Consider the following 14,779-nt stretch of genomic DNA (forward strand, 5'->3'; position numbering starts at 1 on the left):
CTTGGAGTTGCGAGTTCCTTAATGGGTTTTCTGTTCCTATTAGATTATCTATTTGAATCTTGTGCACCTAAAATTGTACAGAAAGATTCAGTATCCAGAGGTGCCAATTTCCCTGATAAACTTCGAGCTAATGAAAACTTCCTATAGAAAGATATTTTAGGAAGGAGAAGAGTATAGGATGACCACTAGCCAAATTTTGTCTTCTGCTTATTTATAAGGTATTCTGTATTGCCATTTATAAACTTCTAGGAAAATTTAGACTTTTTAAAGTCTTTTTTAAAGCTAGATCTTGTCTGTTTCCTATTTTAATACAGCTTGGCAAGGCTAAGCCTACTGTGCCTATGGACAGACAGCAAAGATGATAAATAGCCCTAAAGTTTACTTTTGTTTGAACAGCTGCAGCATTTACTTTAATATGGACAGAAATATCTGTGACTAGGGTTATATTTGTTTTCCTGGATAGGAAAGATGTCATTCTTCACTGGAGTGAAACATCAAACATCAAAGAAAACAGAGTTTTGTAACCCTGTGTTAGTCTCCTGTTAGAAAAGAACAGTGTAAAAAAGCTGGAAAAGTTTCCTCTGTACCAGAGGAACAAAGCAAAGCTTTTCCATTTTCTTGTGGATAATGCTAAATTCCATTCTTCTAAATCTATGATGTTAGATTTTTCCCTGTCCCAGCTTTGGATAGTGTGAGCTTTTATAACATGTTACTCTTTTCTAAATTATTTAGGAGAAAGTTGGAAAAAGAGAAGATATAATATTGCTTTTTTTCAGAGAGTTTAAGGCTACGTGTAGATTGGCATTTTGAGGTAGATGTGCTGTATTGTACCAGAGGCACTGACCCCACTAACACCCAGGCTAGTACCTGTTTGTAGCACCGTGCGCCAGGAAGCATTTAGACCTCCCCTTACTCAGGATGCATCAGCTGGGAGCTGATGTTCCCACCCTCACAGTTTTCTTCTAAAATGTTCCTGGGCATGGAGTAGTTTGTTTTTCCTGAAGAGTGCTAATCCTTCAGTCTTATAATGTTCTGAATTCTACTGCTTTTTATTTTGCTGGTTTGTTTTTGATACCTGATGATTGTGTCATAGGAGAAAAATTGTCTGCAGTTCTAAATCTGCTCCTTTACACTTGAGATTTTGTTGTCATGATAAGAAGGCTTTATACTCTCTCCAAAAGTGATGATTAATAAATACATAATAATTTGCATTGAGACATCTAAAAGTTAACGTAGACTGCTATCTGCATGCCTTGTTTAGTTTTTATCTTTGTGTTTATTTTACAGGATGCTGTACTTTCGATGAGCCTCTCAGTTCCTGTGGCTATAGTCAGTCAGATGATGATGATCTTAACTGGGATCAGGTGAACGCACCGCTAAAGCCCTCGTCAGGTCAAGGGATGCCATCTGGTTGGTCATTTATTTTGCTTTGTTTCTCCTTGACATTATCGTATGTGTTTATTCAGCATTTCTTGACAGTTATTGTTAGATTTAGACAAAGTAGCATTGTTTAATTGCAATGCTCAGATCTTACAAAGTGATTTTTGTGAGGTGTATTTTGCAAATCAAAGGTTTTCTTTTGTGGCATGGGGAACGTAAAGGTTAGAAAGTAGAAATAGAACCTTGATGTCATCAGGGAAGGCAGAAAGAAAACAGAACAGTGGCATGAAAGTGAATACGAAGTAGTACTAGAAAGAGGCAAACAGAACTACTCAGTAAGACTCAAAGGAAGGAGAAAGAGTAAGAGATAAAACAAAGATGGCCTTAGGCATTTTCATTGAAAAAGATATTAATCAAAATCTGTTCTGAAAAGAACTGGAGGGTGAAAAGAGTTATGAAAAAGGAGAGGAGTGGTATCCTGACACAAGTGCCCTCAATGATACTGTGCTTGTTGTGCTTAAAAAGCAGCTGTGAAACTATTATTTAATGCACTTGATGAACTGCATGCAGTTGGACCTAATTTCATAGCAACGACCCTTGTATCCTGCTGAGCTATAAACTTACTCTGGTAATACAGTCATTCGTTTACCCTTTCACCCTCACAAATATGCAAAATCTGACCATTGGTTGTAAAATATTCACTAGCCTAAAATATATCAATTATTCGTTTTTTTTTACCCAGCCATGTTAAGAATTCCCACAGGTACTGATCTCCATCTCCTGGGGAAAGCAGCATCTTTGGCCTTTAAAAGCAGCCTCTTGTAACTTGTCACCTAGAAGTAGCCAAACAAAAAGACCACTTTATAAAATCACTGGTTTTAGCATCAGGATGACTTCTACATTAGCCTCATAATTTAGTATAAATATATCCAGACACTTAAAAGCATTGCAGATGAATATCCTGGTGTTTCATATCCATTTAAATTATATTTTCAAAGCACTCATAATGTACTTTGATAATTTTGTACAATCTCTTTAACAGTTACCCTTCTCAGGTAAATGTTCCTCTGTTATTTTTGTATATGGGAATTAGGGGATGAACAGTGTGAATCTTCAGAAGTGACTGTATAAACAAAGCCAGAATGTGTGCAGTCATCACTAATAGACTAATAAATGCACTAGAGTACAATATGCATTAATCAGCCCTAGGTATCATTCACTTTGAAAATGCTCACTATAGATTTATCAGTGTTGCTGTGTGTTGTGGACGATATCACATTTGAGGTTGATGGTTGAAGAGAAGTGCCTTTTCCTTCAGCACTTCATTTCCCCTGGCAAAGTTAGGAATCCCAAATTTGAGATGAATGTTCAGTTTGCCTGAGTCTCGGTGCTTGGATTGTTGTGCTTGATTGAGTTCATCATTCCAGATAAAGGAGGTTCTTGCAAATTCCTTTTTAAATTGGATCTTGTCCAGTGGTCTTGGCATACACTGCTGAAAAATTTCTGGACTATTTCAGGAGTGTTTAATATTGTTTCTCAAGTTGGAGCTAATACACATAGTTTATCAGACATTTTGGCTTGCAGTACGAGTTATACATTCTTTTTCTCAGTCACGCCACTGGAAATTCATTTTCTACTGCAAACTTCATTCATTACTCTCCCCACTTGTGTTTTGTGAAAGCTATTGTTGCTATATGTTGTTCAGTCTTCTTGGCAGATAGAAGAGGTTCAAATCTGTGTTCTTTTCTGTGGTGTGAGCATAGGCTTGAAGAGTATTTGGTTTGTTTTGTTTTCCCAGGGGCAAGAGTCTGGACTAGGGACTGTTTTGTTTTTTTTTTTATGGAGGGAGAATGATATAGTTGTAATTTCATTTATCAGATGTCATACAACTTGTTTGTTGTCTTCCTTTCTTTTTATCAGAAGACTAAAATAATGTTCTGACGGTCAACTAAGATATTAAATTTGGTAACAAATTGTATTTAGAGTTTAGGGAGTTTTATTTCTGCCCATAAAGGAAGTGAAATGCTTTGGGAGTCTTGGGTCAGAAGATGAATGAGTTAGTCTGAGGAGGGTTTGGATATTGGTGCCTCAAAAGGTCAAAGACCCCTTTGAGAGGGAAACAAATGCTCATTTTTTGCAAATGAGAAGTGCTGTGTCTAAAGGCACGATCCAGTCAAGTGGTATCTAATTTTTCCTCATAATTTCATCTAGACAGTTTTTTCCTGTTCTTGTTCAAATCATCTTAATGATTTTAATTAGTTTTCAGTTAGCCTTAGCCAGAGGGTTGTGTGATACACTTAAAAAATGATTGCAAGTAGTTTCTCAGCAGTTTCTGAGCTACATATTTTAGAATAAGTAAATTCAGATGATAATGAATAGAACATCTTAGATTAATGGTTTGTGGGGAATTCTTGGCTTGAAAGCAAAATGCTTTATGCAATGATGTTGTAATACTAGACTGAAACAAGAATTCCCAGTTCAGTAGTCCCTTGTCAGTAGAAAACATTAATGCACATAACATTCCTAATATCAGGCAGTATGCTCCAGTGAGTGAGTTGATGTCAATATGTAATATTTTGTATAATTTGGTGGCAGTCAGGGGGAAGCACACTAGTTATGGCATTTGATTTCTTTTAATCCACGTGAGACTGTTGAGAGTGTAGCTGTACTTCGGATAGATAAATATTTTGGCTTGATGTGTTATTTCAGGGGGACAAAAGAAATGTCATATAACATTTATGCATGTGTGTGCATGCATTCATGTACACTCTACATTTTAAATGTTAGTGAGAATTAATAGTTTTTTGTGAGATCTAGCTTCAGATGAAAATTGGTAAGTTGTATCAAAGATGATAACAAAAAGTTTCTAGAAGTGTTTCTTACAGTGGACTTTAATCTTTGTTGAATTGTTACTTTAGTAGAGAAATAGAAATTTAGTGCTAATAAAGTAAGTAGGGTTATAGCACTCTAATTTTCTTGATAAATATAAGCATCGCTTTTAATGAGTCAGTACTAATCTAAAACTGTGTTAAACAGACCCAAAAAGCAATGACATGTATATTTCTGTGTGTATTTGTATGGCTAAAATGAGAGTGGTTAATGCACTTTTCTTCTGTTTCAAGTGACCTGTGAGACAGATGGAGTAAATGCTGTACGAAGAGTGGCTCTTCTCTTTTCTCAGCCCCTTTCTCCTTGTTTTTCTGTTCCAAGAATGTATGTTTATAATATAGTTCTAAACTATAATTATAGAAACAGTCATATTAATGCCATCTTGCATTGTTCTATAGAACAGTTAGACCAGTTTGATATTAATGTATATATATAATGCATGTTTACAATTACAGGTAGCTGTAGACCCTCTAGCTGTAGCCCAATAAAGATGTCTTCAGAAAAATAATGCCCAAACATTAGATTACTCTATTGGCAACTGGTTGGCACTGGGGTTGCGCTGGTGGCTTTTGTGAGAGGAGACCAGGGGCTGCCCCATGTTGGACACATCCAGTTCCAGCTGTCTCCAGTAGGCCAACCTCAGGGCACAGCTGAGCTGTGGCACCTCTGGGATAGCATGTTTAAGAAAGGCTAGAAAATGCTGGGCAGCAGCTGTGGGAGAGAACACAGAGAAAAAAAGTGAGAGGAACACCCCTGCAGACACCCAGGTCAGTGCAGAAGGAGGAGAGGAGGTGCTCCAGGTATCAGAGCAGAGCTTCCCCTGCAGCCTGTGATGCAGACCATTGGGAGGCAGTGATGTGGTTTAAGCCTAGCCGGTAACTCAGAACCACACAGCTGCTCGCTCACTCCCCCCTCTCCTCCTCCCAGCTCTCAAAGGGGTGGGGAGGAGAATTGAAAGAATGTAACTCCCACAGGTTGAGGTAAGAGCAGTCCAGTAACTAAGGTATAACACAAAACCACCAACGCTGCCACCAATAATAATAATGATCAGAGGAATAACAAGGGAAGAGAATACAACCGCTCACCACCCGCCGACCGATACCCAGCCTGACCTTAGCAGCGATCTAGCCCTTCCGGGTAACTCCCCCCAGTTTATATACTGGGGCATATATAATGCTGTGCCCCTGCAGCCCATGGAGGTCCATGGTGGAGCAGATCTCCACCCACAGCCAAGGGAGGACCCCGTACTGCAGCAGGTGGATATGCCCTGAAGGAAGCTGTAGCCTATGGAGAGCCCACACTGGAGCAGGCTCCTGGCAGAAGTGGTGAGTGTCCTGTCTTTATCTTGACCCACAAGATTTTTCATCTCATCTTCTCCCTCTATCCTGTTAAGAAGGGAAAGTGGAAGAGGGGCTAGGTGGGTGTCTGACAGCCAGGCAAGGTCAGCCCACCAGTAAAGGCTTACCCAATCCAGTTAAACACTTGGATGCTGTGGTTGTTTTTTTAATGACATTTTTGATGAGTGTGGGCTGTAGCACCGTTCCTTGTTTACGTCACATTGATGGCATCTTCAGTTTTGGCTTCCTTTTAGAAAATAGCAAATTTAGGATGTAACAATTTATGCCAAGTTCTTGCAGATTTATGTCCCATGGGTATCTACAAACTACTTCGCATTTGAAATGTAGTTGCAAAGATCCTGTTCTAAACCAGCTGCTTTTACATTATTATTTTTTTTAATTTCCCCTCCTGTACTGCATCAAATACAAACTGTTTATCTCAGTTCCTTGTCTGCTGCCTCCTTAGTTATCACATATTAGCATAAGTGGTGTTATACCAGTTTTGCTTTCTGCTGTATCATGACGGCAGTCTTCATCATCTAATTGGTAAATTCCGGGAGAGACCTCTATGATTTCCTTCATGTCGCTTCACCACTGAAAGCTGCACCCTGTAAATACATATGATGCTTTCTCATTGTTTTTAAAACTTCCTTTTGTTGTTATGTCTATGAGGAAAAGAAAAAAATGCTGTGCCTAAGTCCTTTTGTGCTGTTCTGATCAGTACTGTTTCCTCATTCATTTGTTCCATTTTGTGTTTGCCTAGCAGTTCTTGTTTAGTGCTCTAAGGTCCTGTGATACTGCAAATAAGCATAAACAATATTCTGGAGCTTCCTGCATTTCTAATCTGATTTTCACTTGATCTCCAAAATAAAAGATCGGTTGCTCTTTGTCTTCCTCTGGCCTCTGCCAGCTTTACTCTGACTCATTTCATGCTCATTTCCCATCTAGCTCATTGTGGCCTGTCCCATTTTGGTGGTGTGGTGTTCCCACAGAGGAGTACTCTGGTACTTCACATTAAAGCTCAAAACTATTGCTTATTCTTAGATGTTTATGGGAAGGAATGCAGGCTGAGTATGTAACACTGCGGTAGTGAAGCCATCTCTCTGACACCTGGCAGTGTGTCCTAGAAGAGAAGAACAGAATTACTGAGAGCAACAGAAGTGTTGGTTGGATTAAAGGGGAGAGAGGAGGGAGGTACAAGATGAAGAAGTGTGTAAAAATATGTATATGGGCACATGCGTGCATACAGTGATGCAATTAGAATTTTAGAGCTTACAGTAAGAAATTAAAATATTGTAAAGTGCCTGCTGAATTTGTCATTTGCTAGATATATTTTCTGTTCCTGTCCATGTATTTTTTTACTAAACACTGTGTTCAGTTGTGTAAAATCTTTCTGCAATGTTTCACAGTTCCACTTGATTTCTAAAGGACAGTAGCATCATTTTTCTTTGATGCAGAGGTTGGTTTGATAGCACTGAAGGGATGTCACTGCATTTGCAGTGAGTCACTGGCATCAGGTTTCCATTCATTTTAGAATTGTACAAAACCAGTTACAAATCAAATCTTCACAGGCTGCCATTCAGTGCATTGAAAGGATATTTTCAGCAATGAAGACTTCTGTGTTTGATGTGGTGCTGATCAAAGCCAAGATGAAGATTCTGTTTGTGCTATTCAAGGTGATAATATGTGATTTTCATGGCTATATGTAATTTTTTGAATGGCCTACTATCGTTACTTGTATCCTGAATATCTAGTGTTGCTTTAAAAATTTAGTAATATCTGTGCAGTGTCTGCAGAAAATGCATATAATGCTTATATTAATTATTGCTTAAAATGGCCTTTTGATACCTAGTTAGCAGACAAGTGTAGCTAGGAGATATTCCATAGACCAAGCTACTGATTTAAAGGAGTATTTAATATTATAGGCTGTGAAGTAGTTGTGTGAAAAATGTACCTTGTTGTTTTATTGTGCGTGGAAGTGTTGTGATCCGTTTTAAAGACAGATAAAGCGATCAGTTGGCAAGTCTATGTTAAAGCCAACTACAGTGTCACACCATGTGAAGTTGTAGTGCTGTCACTTTCCATTGTGATGAGTATTTTCTCATTAAGTATATTTTAGCACTGCACTATATTTATCCTGTGTTAGCAGGGATGCTTTTCTTCTGTTTAGAATCAGACAGAAGAGAATTAAATGTTTCTTATTCAATGCTGTTTCTCCCAGATTAAATAGCTGCATTTTTAATTTGTGAGAATACTCTTAAGAGATAAAGTACTACCAAGGTGTGGGTGTTGTTCCCTGTGTCACTGTGTTCAAGTTACGTTTTTTCATAGAATTTTCTAGACCTAGAACACCGGCATGTTTAGCATTTTATTGCATATCCAGGTAATAGCTGCAGACATTAAGGACATGCCTGTTTTGCAAGTAGCTCCAGCTTGTGTTGACATATTCAAGCCAGTTTCCAATTAACTGCCTAAGCTAATATCAGTTGCTGCTAATATGGTGCAACGTGAAGGTCAGCCTGAGCAAACCACCTGAGTACGGACCCAGCTAGCTTTGTGCTGCCATGGCTACAGTCTAAGCACTAAAGGGGTTAGCTAGTTTAAAAACATACCTGAAGACTTTAGTGAATAGTGTGCTTAATGGATTTGTTCAACTACCAAAGTAATGCCACCAGCTGTGTCTGAAGTATTGCTTGTTCTGAATCTTGAGGTCTTTTCTGTAACTTCTGACCTGACTTACAGATTTCAGCACCTGACACAAATCCTGGGCTTATTACAAATGTTGAGCCTCCAGTATTCTTGCAAAGGGAAGTAGAAGATTGATCTGAATCAATGATGGAAGATGGTCCTAGCTTGCTTAATAGGCCAGCTGGACAAGTTATTTAAATGCATTTTGTTTACAAACCTAATGGTTTCAGACATAATAGTTGGGTTGATAAGGTAATGTATTATTTAATCTTTTGTTGTAGATGTTCTCTACATATGATTTATTTTACACTTTTTTCTTCTTTTGTAGGAAAAATATTTTGAATATAAGCAGTGTGATTTATGAAGTAATGCCCAGTGTAGATGACTGACTTTCAGATTTGCATTTGAAGTAATGGGCTTTCTTTAGCATTTATAACTGTAACTTAACAGGAGGAGAACAGTTGTCCTGTTTTCTTATACATCCCAGCAGCCCTCTGATGCTTGCAGAAATGCAGAGCATGTTGCACGCTAGAATCTCTCAGTAGTTGATAAAGATTTGTTAAAGATGTTTTACTGGAAAATTATATGATAAATTATGTTTGAGGAACTCTCATGTAGAAGACGGAGTCTGTGAGAGGTCTGGGAATTCACATTTCATTAACCCAAAGTATTCTCAAAGCAACCTGGAAGATAAAATTGACTGCTGAGGGTGTTTCTGTGTAACACTATGTAGTGGCACACAGTGCTAAGCAGGCCTTCTAGCCTAACTCATTTAACTTGCTGTGATTACATATTTCCTGCTGACGTATATAACCCTGCCATCATATGTGCTGAAAAAGTTAACATAATAAGCTAGGCACTGGAGCTGGGCTTGAAATGGATTTCTTGACAACAAAAATATTTAGGATTGCAAAGTTTTACTGTTACGCATTAGAAACCCAGTCTTCCTCCCATCTTCCACCCATAGTGCCAGACACTGTCTTGCTGGTTAAGTGCATCAGAATCTTCTTTCAGATTTCCCGGCTAAATTAAAAGTAAAGTACACTGAATAACTGGGATTTTTTTTCCGTTTTTTTTTTTTTTTTTCATGTTTTTGGGGTGTTCATGAGGAGTTGCTTTGAATGGGTGTAGGATTATCCCAATTGGAGAGAGGGAAAGTGAGGTAGGCAAATCCCAGCAAGAGGGAGGGAAAGTGCTTTGTGTTGTGCAGCCAGTAAATAATGGCTAAAGTATTTTATCAGGGACTCAGGGCAGCTACCTTTGCATTACCTTCTGGTGAACTGGCATTTCTCAACTGGACTATTCACCTGGAAAAGAAAAAATCAGTTACTTCTTGTGTAGGCTCTTAGTTCAGAAAAGACCACACAGAATGTAAATTTTCTTTCCTGGGGATATGCCTGAGACATGTAAATGTACCCCAGGAAGCTTTAATCTAGGCAGTTAGGGATCTCATATAATATAAATGAAATGGCACATTCTGTAGTCCCTAGGTACTCAGTGCTGAAGACTGTTACTGTACATTCCCTACCATGGGTAAAAGCACTGCAGTTTCTGCAGAATTGTCTTAAGTATCAATACGAGTTTTTGTGCTTGTTTGCCTACCTATTTTATTCTGTTGGACAATGAAGATACTTAGCCAGTTTGAGGAGAAATTGTGACCAGTAAAAAGCCTGTGGGGACTGTGAGTAAACAGTGAGTCTGAAGATGTGCCTGTAGGAGCTGCGCTCACTGCATTACAAGATCAGGAGGAAGAGAAACAATCAGAGTATTCCTAAATAAGCTTTTTCTTGTTTAGTAATTAATCTACTGGAAAAAAAGCCTCTTAATTTCTTGCAGTCTTCAGGGCTTTTCTTTCATTCTCATGGTTATCCCATTAGATTTCTTCTCATCCATCCTGCCCTTTAGAAACTAATAAAGAGTGGATCAAAACCTTTCCTTGCATTATAGGCTTTAAAGTATGTAACGTGACTGCCTCCATTTGAGGGCCTAAGTCTGTTATTTCCTGAGTTAGAAGTTTATCTTTTAAGACAGTTCTTTTATAGGACAAGATCATAGTCACAGTTAAAATGCCAGTGAGCGGCAGATGGACTCTATCATTCCTCTTTAGGAGCGCAAATGGTATGATTCCTGAGGGAATCATATTCTTGGCATATTATTTTAAGGATTTTTTCTGCAATTAAAGAGGGAATTCTTGTCTCAATTAGATTTATGGGAGATTTTTTTTCATCCCTTCTTACAGCACTTAATTCGTTGGCAGGCATTGATGACTGATAGTATGTTAACGGCTCGAGCTGTGACTATAGTTAGAGCAGCCAAAAAGTCATTGATTTGAGTGATTTGAGACAGAGGTCATTAAATGCTGCATCAGAAAGCTATTTGGCAAACCTGTCATTCACGGAGTACTTGTTCTTTGGGTTGAATTTGAAATTGCTCTGAAGTACAAGATAGTAATAAAGAAAGCTTCTTCCTCATTAGTGTCTAAAATGAGCCCCGTATTCTGACCAAACCCATCTTTTGATCACAATTTAAGAACAATGTATTTTTAGCATCTCCTTTTGTCTTCCTCCTTTTACCAGAGAATTATGTGGTTTAAATTACTCTGCTAACCTTAATCAAGTCTTGTAGGAAATACTCTGTGTAATATTTTAAAATCTGATGCACAGTAGAAGTGTGCTGGATAACATGCGCAAGCAACCTTTTTCGGATGAAAGGAATTGGTTCAGCCAAAAACAGCACATTGAGCAGACTACGTATAGCCACCTAAAAGTTCTGCTTTCTGTGCACCTGCAAGTGTCTCCAGATATCTATGATTTTTGGGCTTCTTCTCCCACGCTGAGGACAGTCATGTTGGCAGAATGTCAGGTGGCAAATGTGTCTGTGGAGCTAGGTTAGTACACAAGCAAAATGGATGGATCATATTTGCTATTGTATTGAAGTCTTCTTGTATTCAAGGCAATCAGATTTCCCAACATATCAACACAGAGTCTTAATTCCCTTGTATATGTTCAGAGAACCCGGAGTCAGAGAAGAAGCAATTAAAAGGCTTTCATGAATTCCATGAGCTGAATTAAAGAGCTCAGTACTTCTTTGTTTTCGGTGTTAAAGCTATATAGTTATTTCCCTCAGTAGCTGAAATAATGCATTCTTCATCTAGGAGTCACAACATTTCTAATCAACTGCATTTCAGTAGCACAAAGGAAAAAAAACTACCCAGTCTGGACCTCATTGAAAATGTAATGATGTACACAGCCATTTAATTATGAGGAAACAGGTGCAGGTAATTATCCAAGTCATAATGCAGCAGCTAATAGCATCAAATATTTGATAATTGCATGCAAGCAATTGATCACAGTTCTGTGCTTCTCACATGATACAGATTTGAAAAGCACTTTTCAATACATACATATTCATATTAGAACATGGATGCTACAGATGTACTCTTCTCACCCCTAACTTTATACACTGTGATTTTTCAATGAGATTAAATGTTATTATATTGTTACTTAAAATCTTACTGTTTCATTTTTCCCCTTACCTTCGAGGGGAGGAATCTCCTTCTGCCAAATTTGAGTTCCTGATTTCCCCATGTTCTTGCAGTCTTCACCTCTCCTTGGTGTCACAGCTCTTGCCAGTTAACTCTTGAGTCATTCTGGTTTCTGCTGGAGCATGACTTGGTGGAATGCATTTCACTAGTTGCTGTTGCTGGGCATTGTGGTGCCAGCCTGAACTCAGTAGTCAGATGTTCTTCCCAGGGTATGTGTCTCCTGCAATTGCACAAGAAATACATCAGATGTAGTGACAATGGGATGATCCTTAATATATTCTCTCACTTCTCATGTGTTACAAGCCACCAAAAAAGAAGGGAGGGGAACTGGGAACCTGCTAAAGTAGCTTGCTCTTTTACACAAGGCCTGTGTGATCAGAACACTGTTCAAAGGAGCTAGAGATGCTCCTTTCTGAAGCTTCTTTAAATTCACATCTTACAGTTGCAAGGAAATGGCCCTGTCTCCAAGATGGGAACCTAAGTTGGTCATTAGCTCTCCTTTTGCACATGAGCTATTGCAGAAAAGAAGTCAACATGAGAAATTGGTATGTAGAAGAAAAATCAAGATTTGTCAGGGACTTGAGAAGGCTCTGAAAGGAAAACAGCAGGTGAAGAGAAGCATGTCCTCAGTCTTTTACCTCTACAGTATTTTAGTGATTTTCGGTGAATAGGAATCAAAGCTAATTGCTGTTTGAGTGGCAGACAGAACTGACCCTGTGGTTCTCACATCTTAGGAAAGGGATTCTTCTACTATACTGCTACTTGAAAGGGTGGTGTTCAGATCTCTTACAAGTAGTACCCCAAGACGGAACTGAGAAAACAGGCTTTCAGAGGAGGATTCTGGGCTTTCTGTATCCCAAGTAGGGAAGGGTACTTTTCTAGAATCTAGCAGGGTACCTGAAGAAAGGGATATAAAACTTACTATTTTCCTTGGTGTTTCCTTATGAGGTTTCCTTATTATGCAGCCCCATATTAAATGAAATGCCTTTGAAAGGTCCAGGCTGGGTTGATGAGGGTCCTGAGTTCTGAGTTCTGGAAGCTCATCACCTAGCAGCACTAAGAGTGATTTTGTTCCAGTAGCTGAAGCAAAAACTTACATTCTAGACTGGAGTTGGGCAGTGGCAGCATGAGGTTCTCTTCATGAGTGTGCAGTTTACCTGTATAAAGAGATGTGGTATATTTCAGCAGTGTTACTTAGATGTTACCGTGCTATGGTGCTTTTCTTATGATGTTTCATTTTGGCATGAGGCGTATTTGTGAAGGCAGAAAGTTGTTTGGAAAAATGTCAATTCAGGCATTTTACTTGCATGGCTTGAAAAACATAAGCAGATTTACTGAGTGCATGGCAGCTTTTCCCCCGCCCTGTTGTCGTTCCCCTCCACACCCTCCCCCTGCTTTTTAGTGTAACAGTAACAACAATTACATAATTAGTAAGAAGCTAATTATTATTTTAGTTACAGCAAGGAAAAGCTATATTTTGCAAGGATATATTATAGCACCAGTTGAATTTAAATTGCCCACGCTAACTGTTGTAGTATGTCTACATGCAGTTGTACTTGTAAGTTAATGCAAAGTATTAAAACAGGTCAGTTTACCTCCTGTGCAAGTCAATAAAGAAGTAAAGTTCATTAAAAAAAATGAAGGAAAAAAGAAATAGCCCTTGGAATACACACCTTAGGCATGGTGTGTATTCACAAGTGAAGTCAATCTTTAGGATTTCTATGTGTATAAAATGGATTTATATTAGGTGTAGTCTTCACATCTGCACAACACCAGCAGTATGACAGTACTTCTCTTGTGTTGCAAATCCATGTCAATTAACCTTGTCCAGCCTCCCCTTTAGTTTCATCTTTATTTTCTGTTCATTCTCTTCAAGCTGATTTGATGTTCTCTGTAGCATCAAGGTTCAGATTACATGCATCCTTTTCTATCAAGTTATTCTCCTTTATAGCTGTTAGAGATCATTTTCCCTGAACAGCAGTGATATCTTGACTCAGTAACAAATGGGTCATTAAAAAAATGTTCTCGAACGTGGATTATTTCTGGAGTCTGAAATCTGTAATTGCTGTGATCTACTGAAAGATATTTAGCAATGACATGTGAAATTGTCCAGACATAAATGAAAAGTTTAGTGAGTTTGTTTCTCATTAATGAATTTCTTTTCCAGGAAAGAGCTCCTCTGAGATCTTTTCTTTACCTGTATTACTGTCTTTAAATGAAAGTACACTTCTGGAGAAGCTAGCTCTCTACCTGTAAGGATGAAATAAAAATTGATACTGCAATGATGCTTCAGAGTGCTGCTATTTATCTTTTGTGTTGGCAAATATAGCCTATCATGTGTAATCATAGAATGGTTAGGGCTGGAAAGGACCTTTAAAGATCATCCAACTCTAGATCATCTAGTAAAGGAACACAGGAAACCCTCTGGTATAATTTTAAGTTGTCTAGTTTCTTTCACTGGTAAATTTTACTCATATTGCAAGAAAAATATTTGAGATTATGTACCCTGAGGCCTCTGTTTTGCGTGCTAATAGGTAGGTGGCTTTTATGATGAAGGGCATTTTAACAGCTTTTCAATGGCTGTTAGGCTGAAGCCTAACAGAAGTCCTAATTTTTGTACTACATTTGTTAAATGACAGATCTTTGTAATGAAAGCAAACATTAATTGCCAAAAGATTTATTCATTTTTGTTACTTTTAGATTCTGAGGTTCTGTTACTTCCAGGATTCTGTTCTTGTTCCAATTCTGTACAGTTTATCTACTATGATACATCTTGAGAGAATATATATATTTGCAATAATTTAATTCTCTCTTCCTTCTGCTTTAAGCTCAGTATGTGCATAAGATTTCTGTGGTCAGGAAGTCTTCATAGCACCTTTCTAAAGTCTGCTGAATCCAGTAGCCACAGACTTGATATTTTGCATTGTCTATTGTGTTTGTT

The 14,779-nt window shown here is 38.2% G+C and overlaps 1 protein-coding gene across 11 annotated transcripts in view; it reads left to right on the plus strand.

The window, feature by feature from the left end:
- Positions 1-14,779, plus strand: part of PTPRM (protein tyrosine phosphatase receptor type M) — a 473,439-nt gene that overhangs the window by 111,960 nt on the left and 346,700 nt on the right. For all 11 annotated transcript variants that reach the window (XM_062632987.1, XM_062632988.1, XM_062632990.1 and 8 more), the window contains exon 2: positions 1,288-1,410. In XM_062632987.1, the coding sequence (XP_062488971.1) occupies positions 1,288-1,410 (123 nt within the window). The remainder of the gene's footprint in view (positions 1-1,287; positions 1,411-14,779) is intronic.

This window comes from Pezoporus occidentalis, unplaced genomic scaffold (assembly GCF_034315485.1).
Source record: "Pezoporus occidentalis ecotype Australia unplaced genomic scaffold, CSIRO_AGI_Poc_V1 ctg4, whole genome shotgun sequence".
NCBI lineage: Eukaryota > Metazoa > Chordata > Aves > Psittaciformes > Psittacidae > Pezoporus > Pezoporus occidentalis.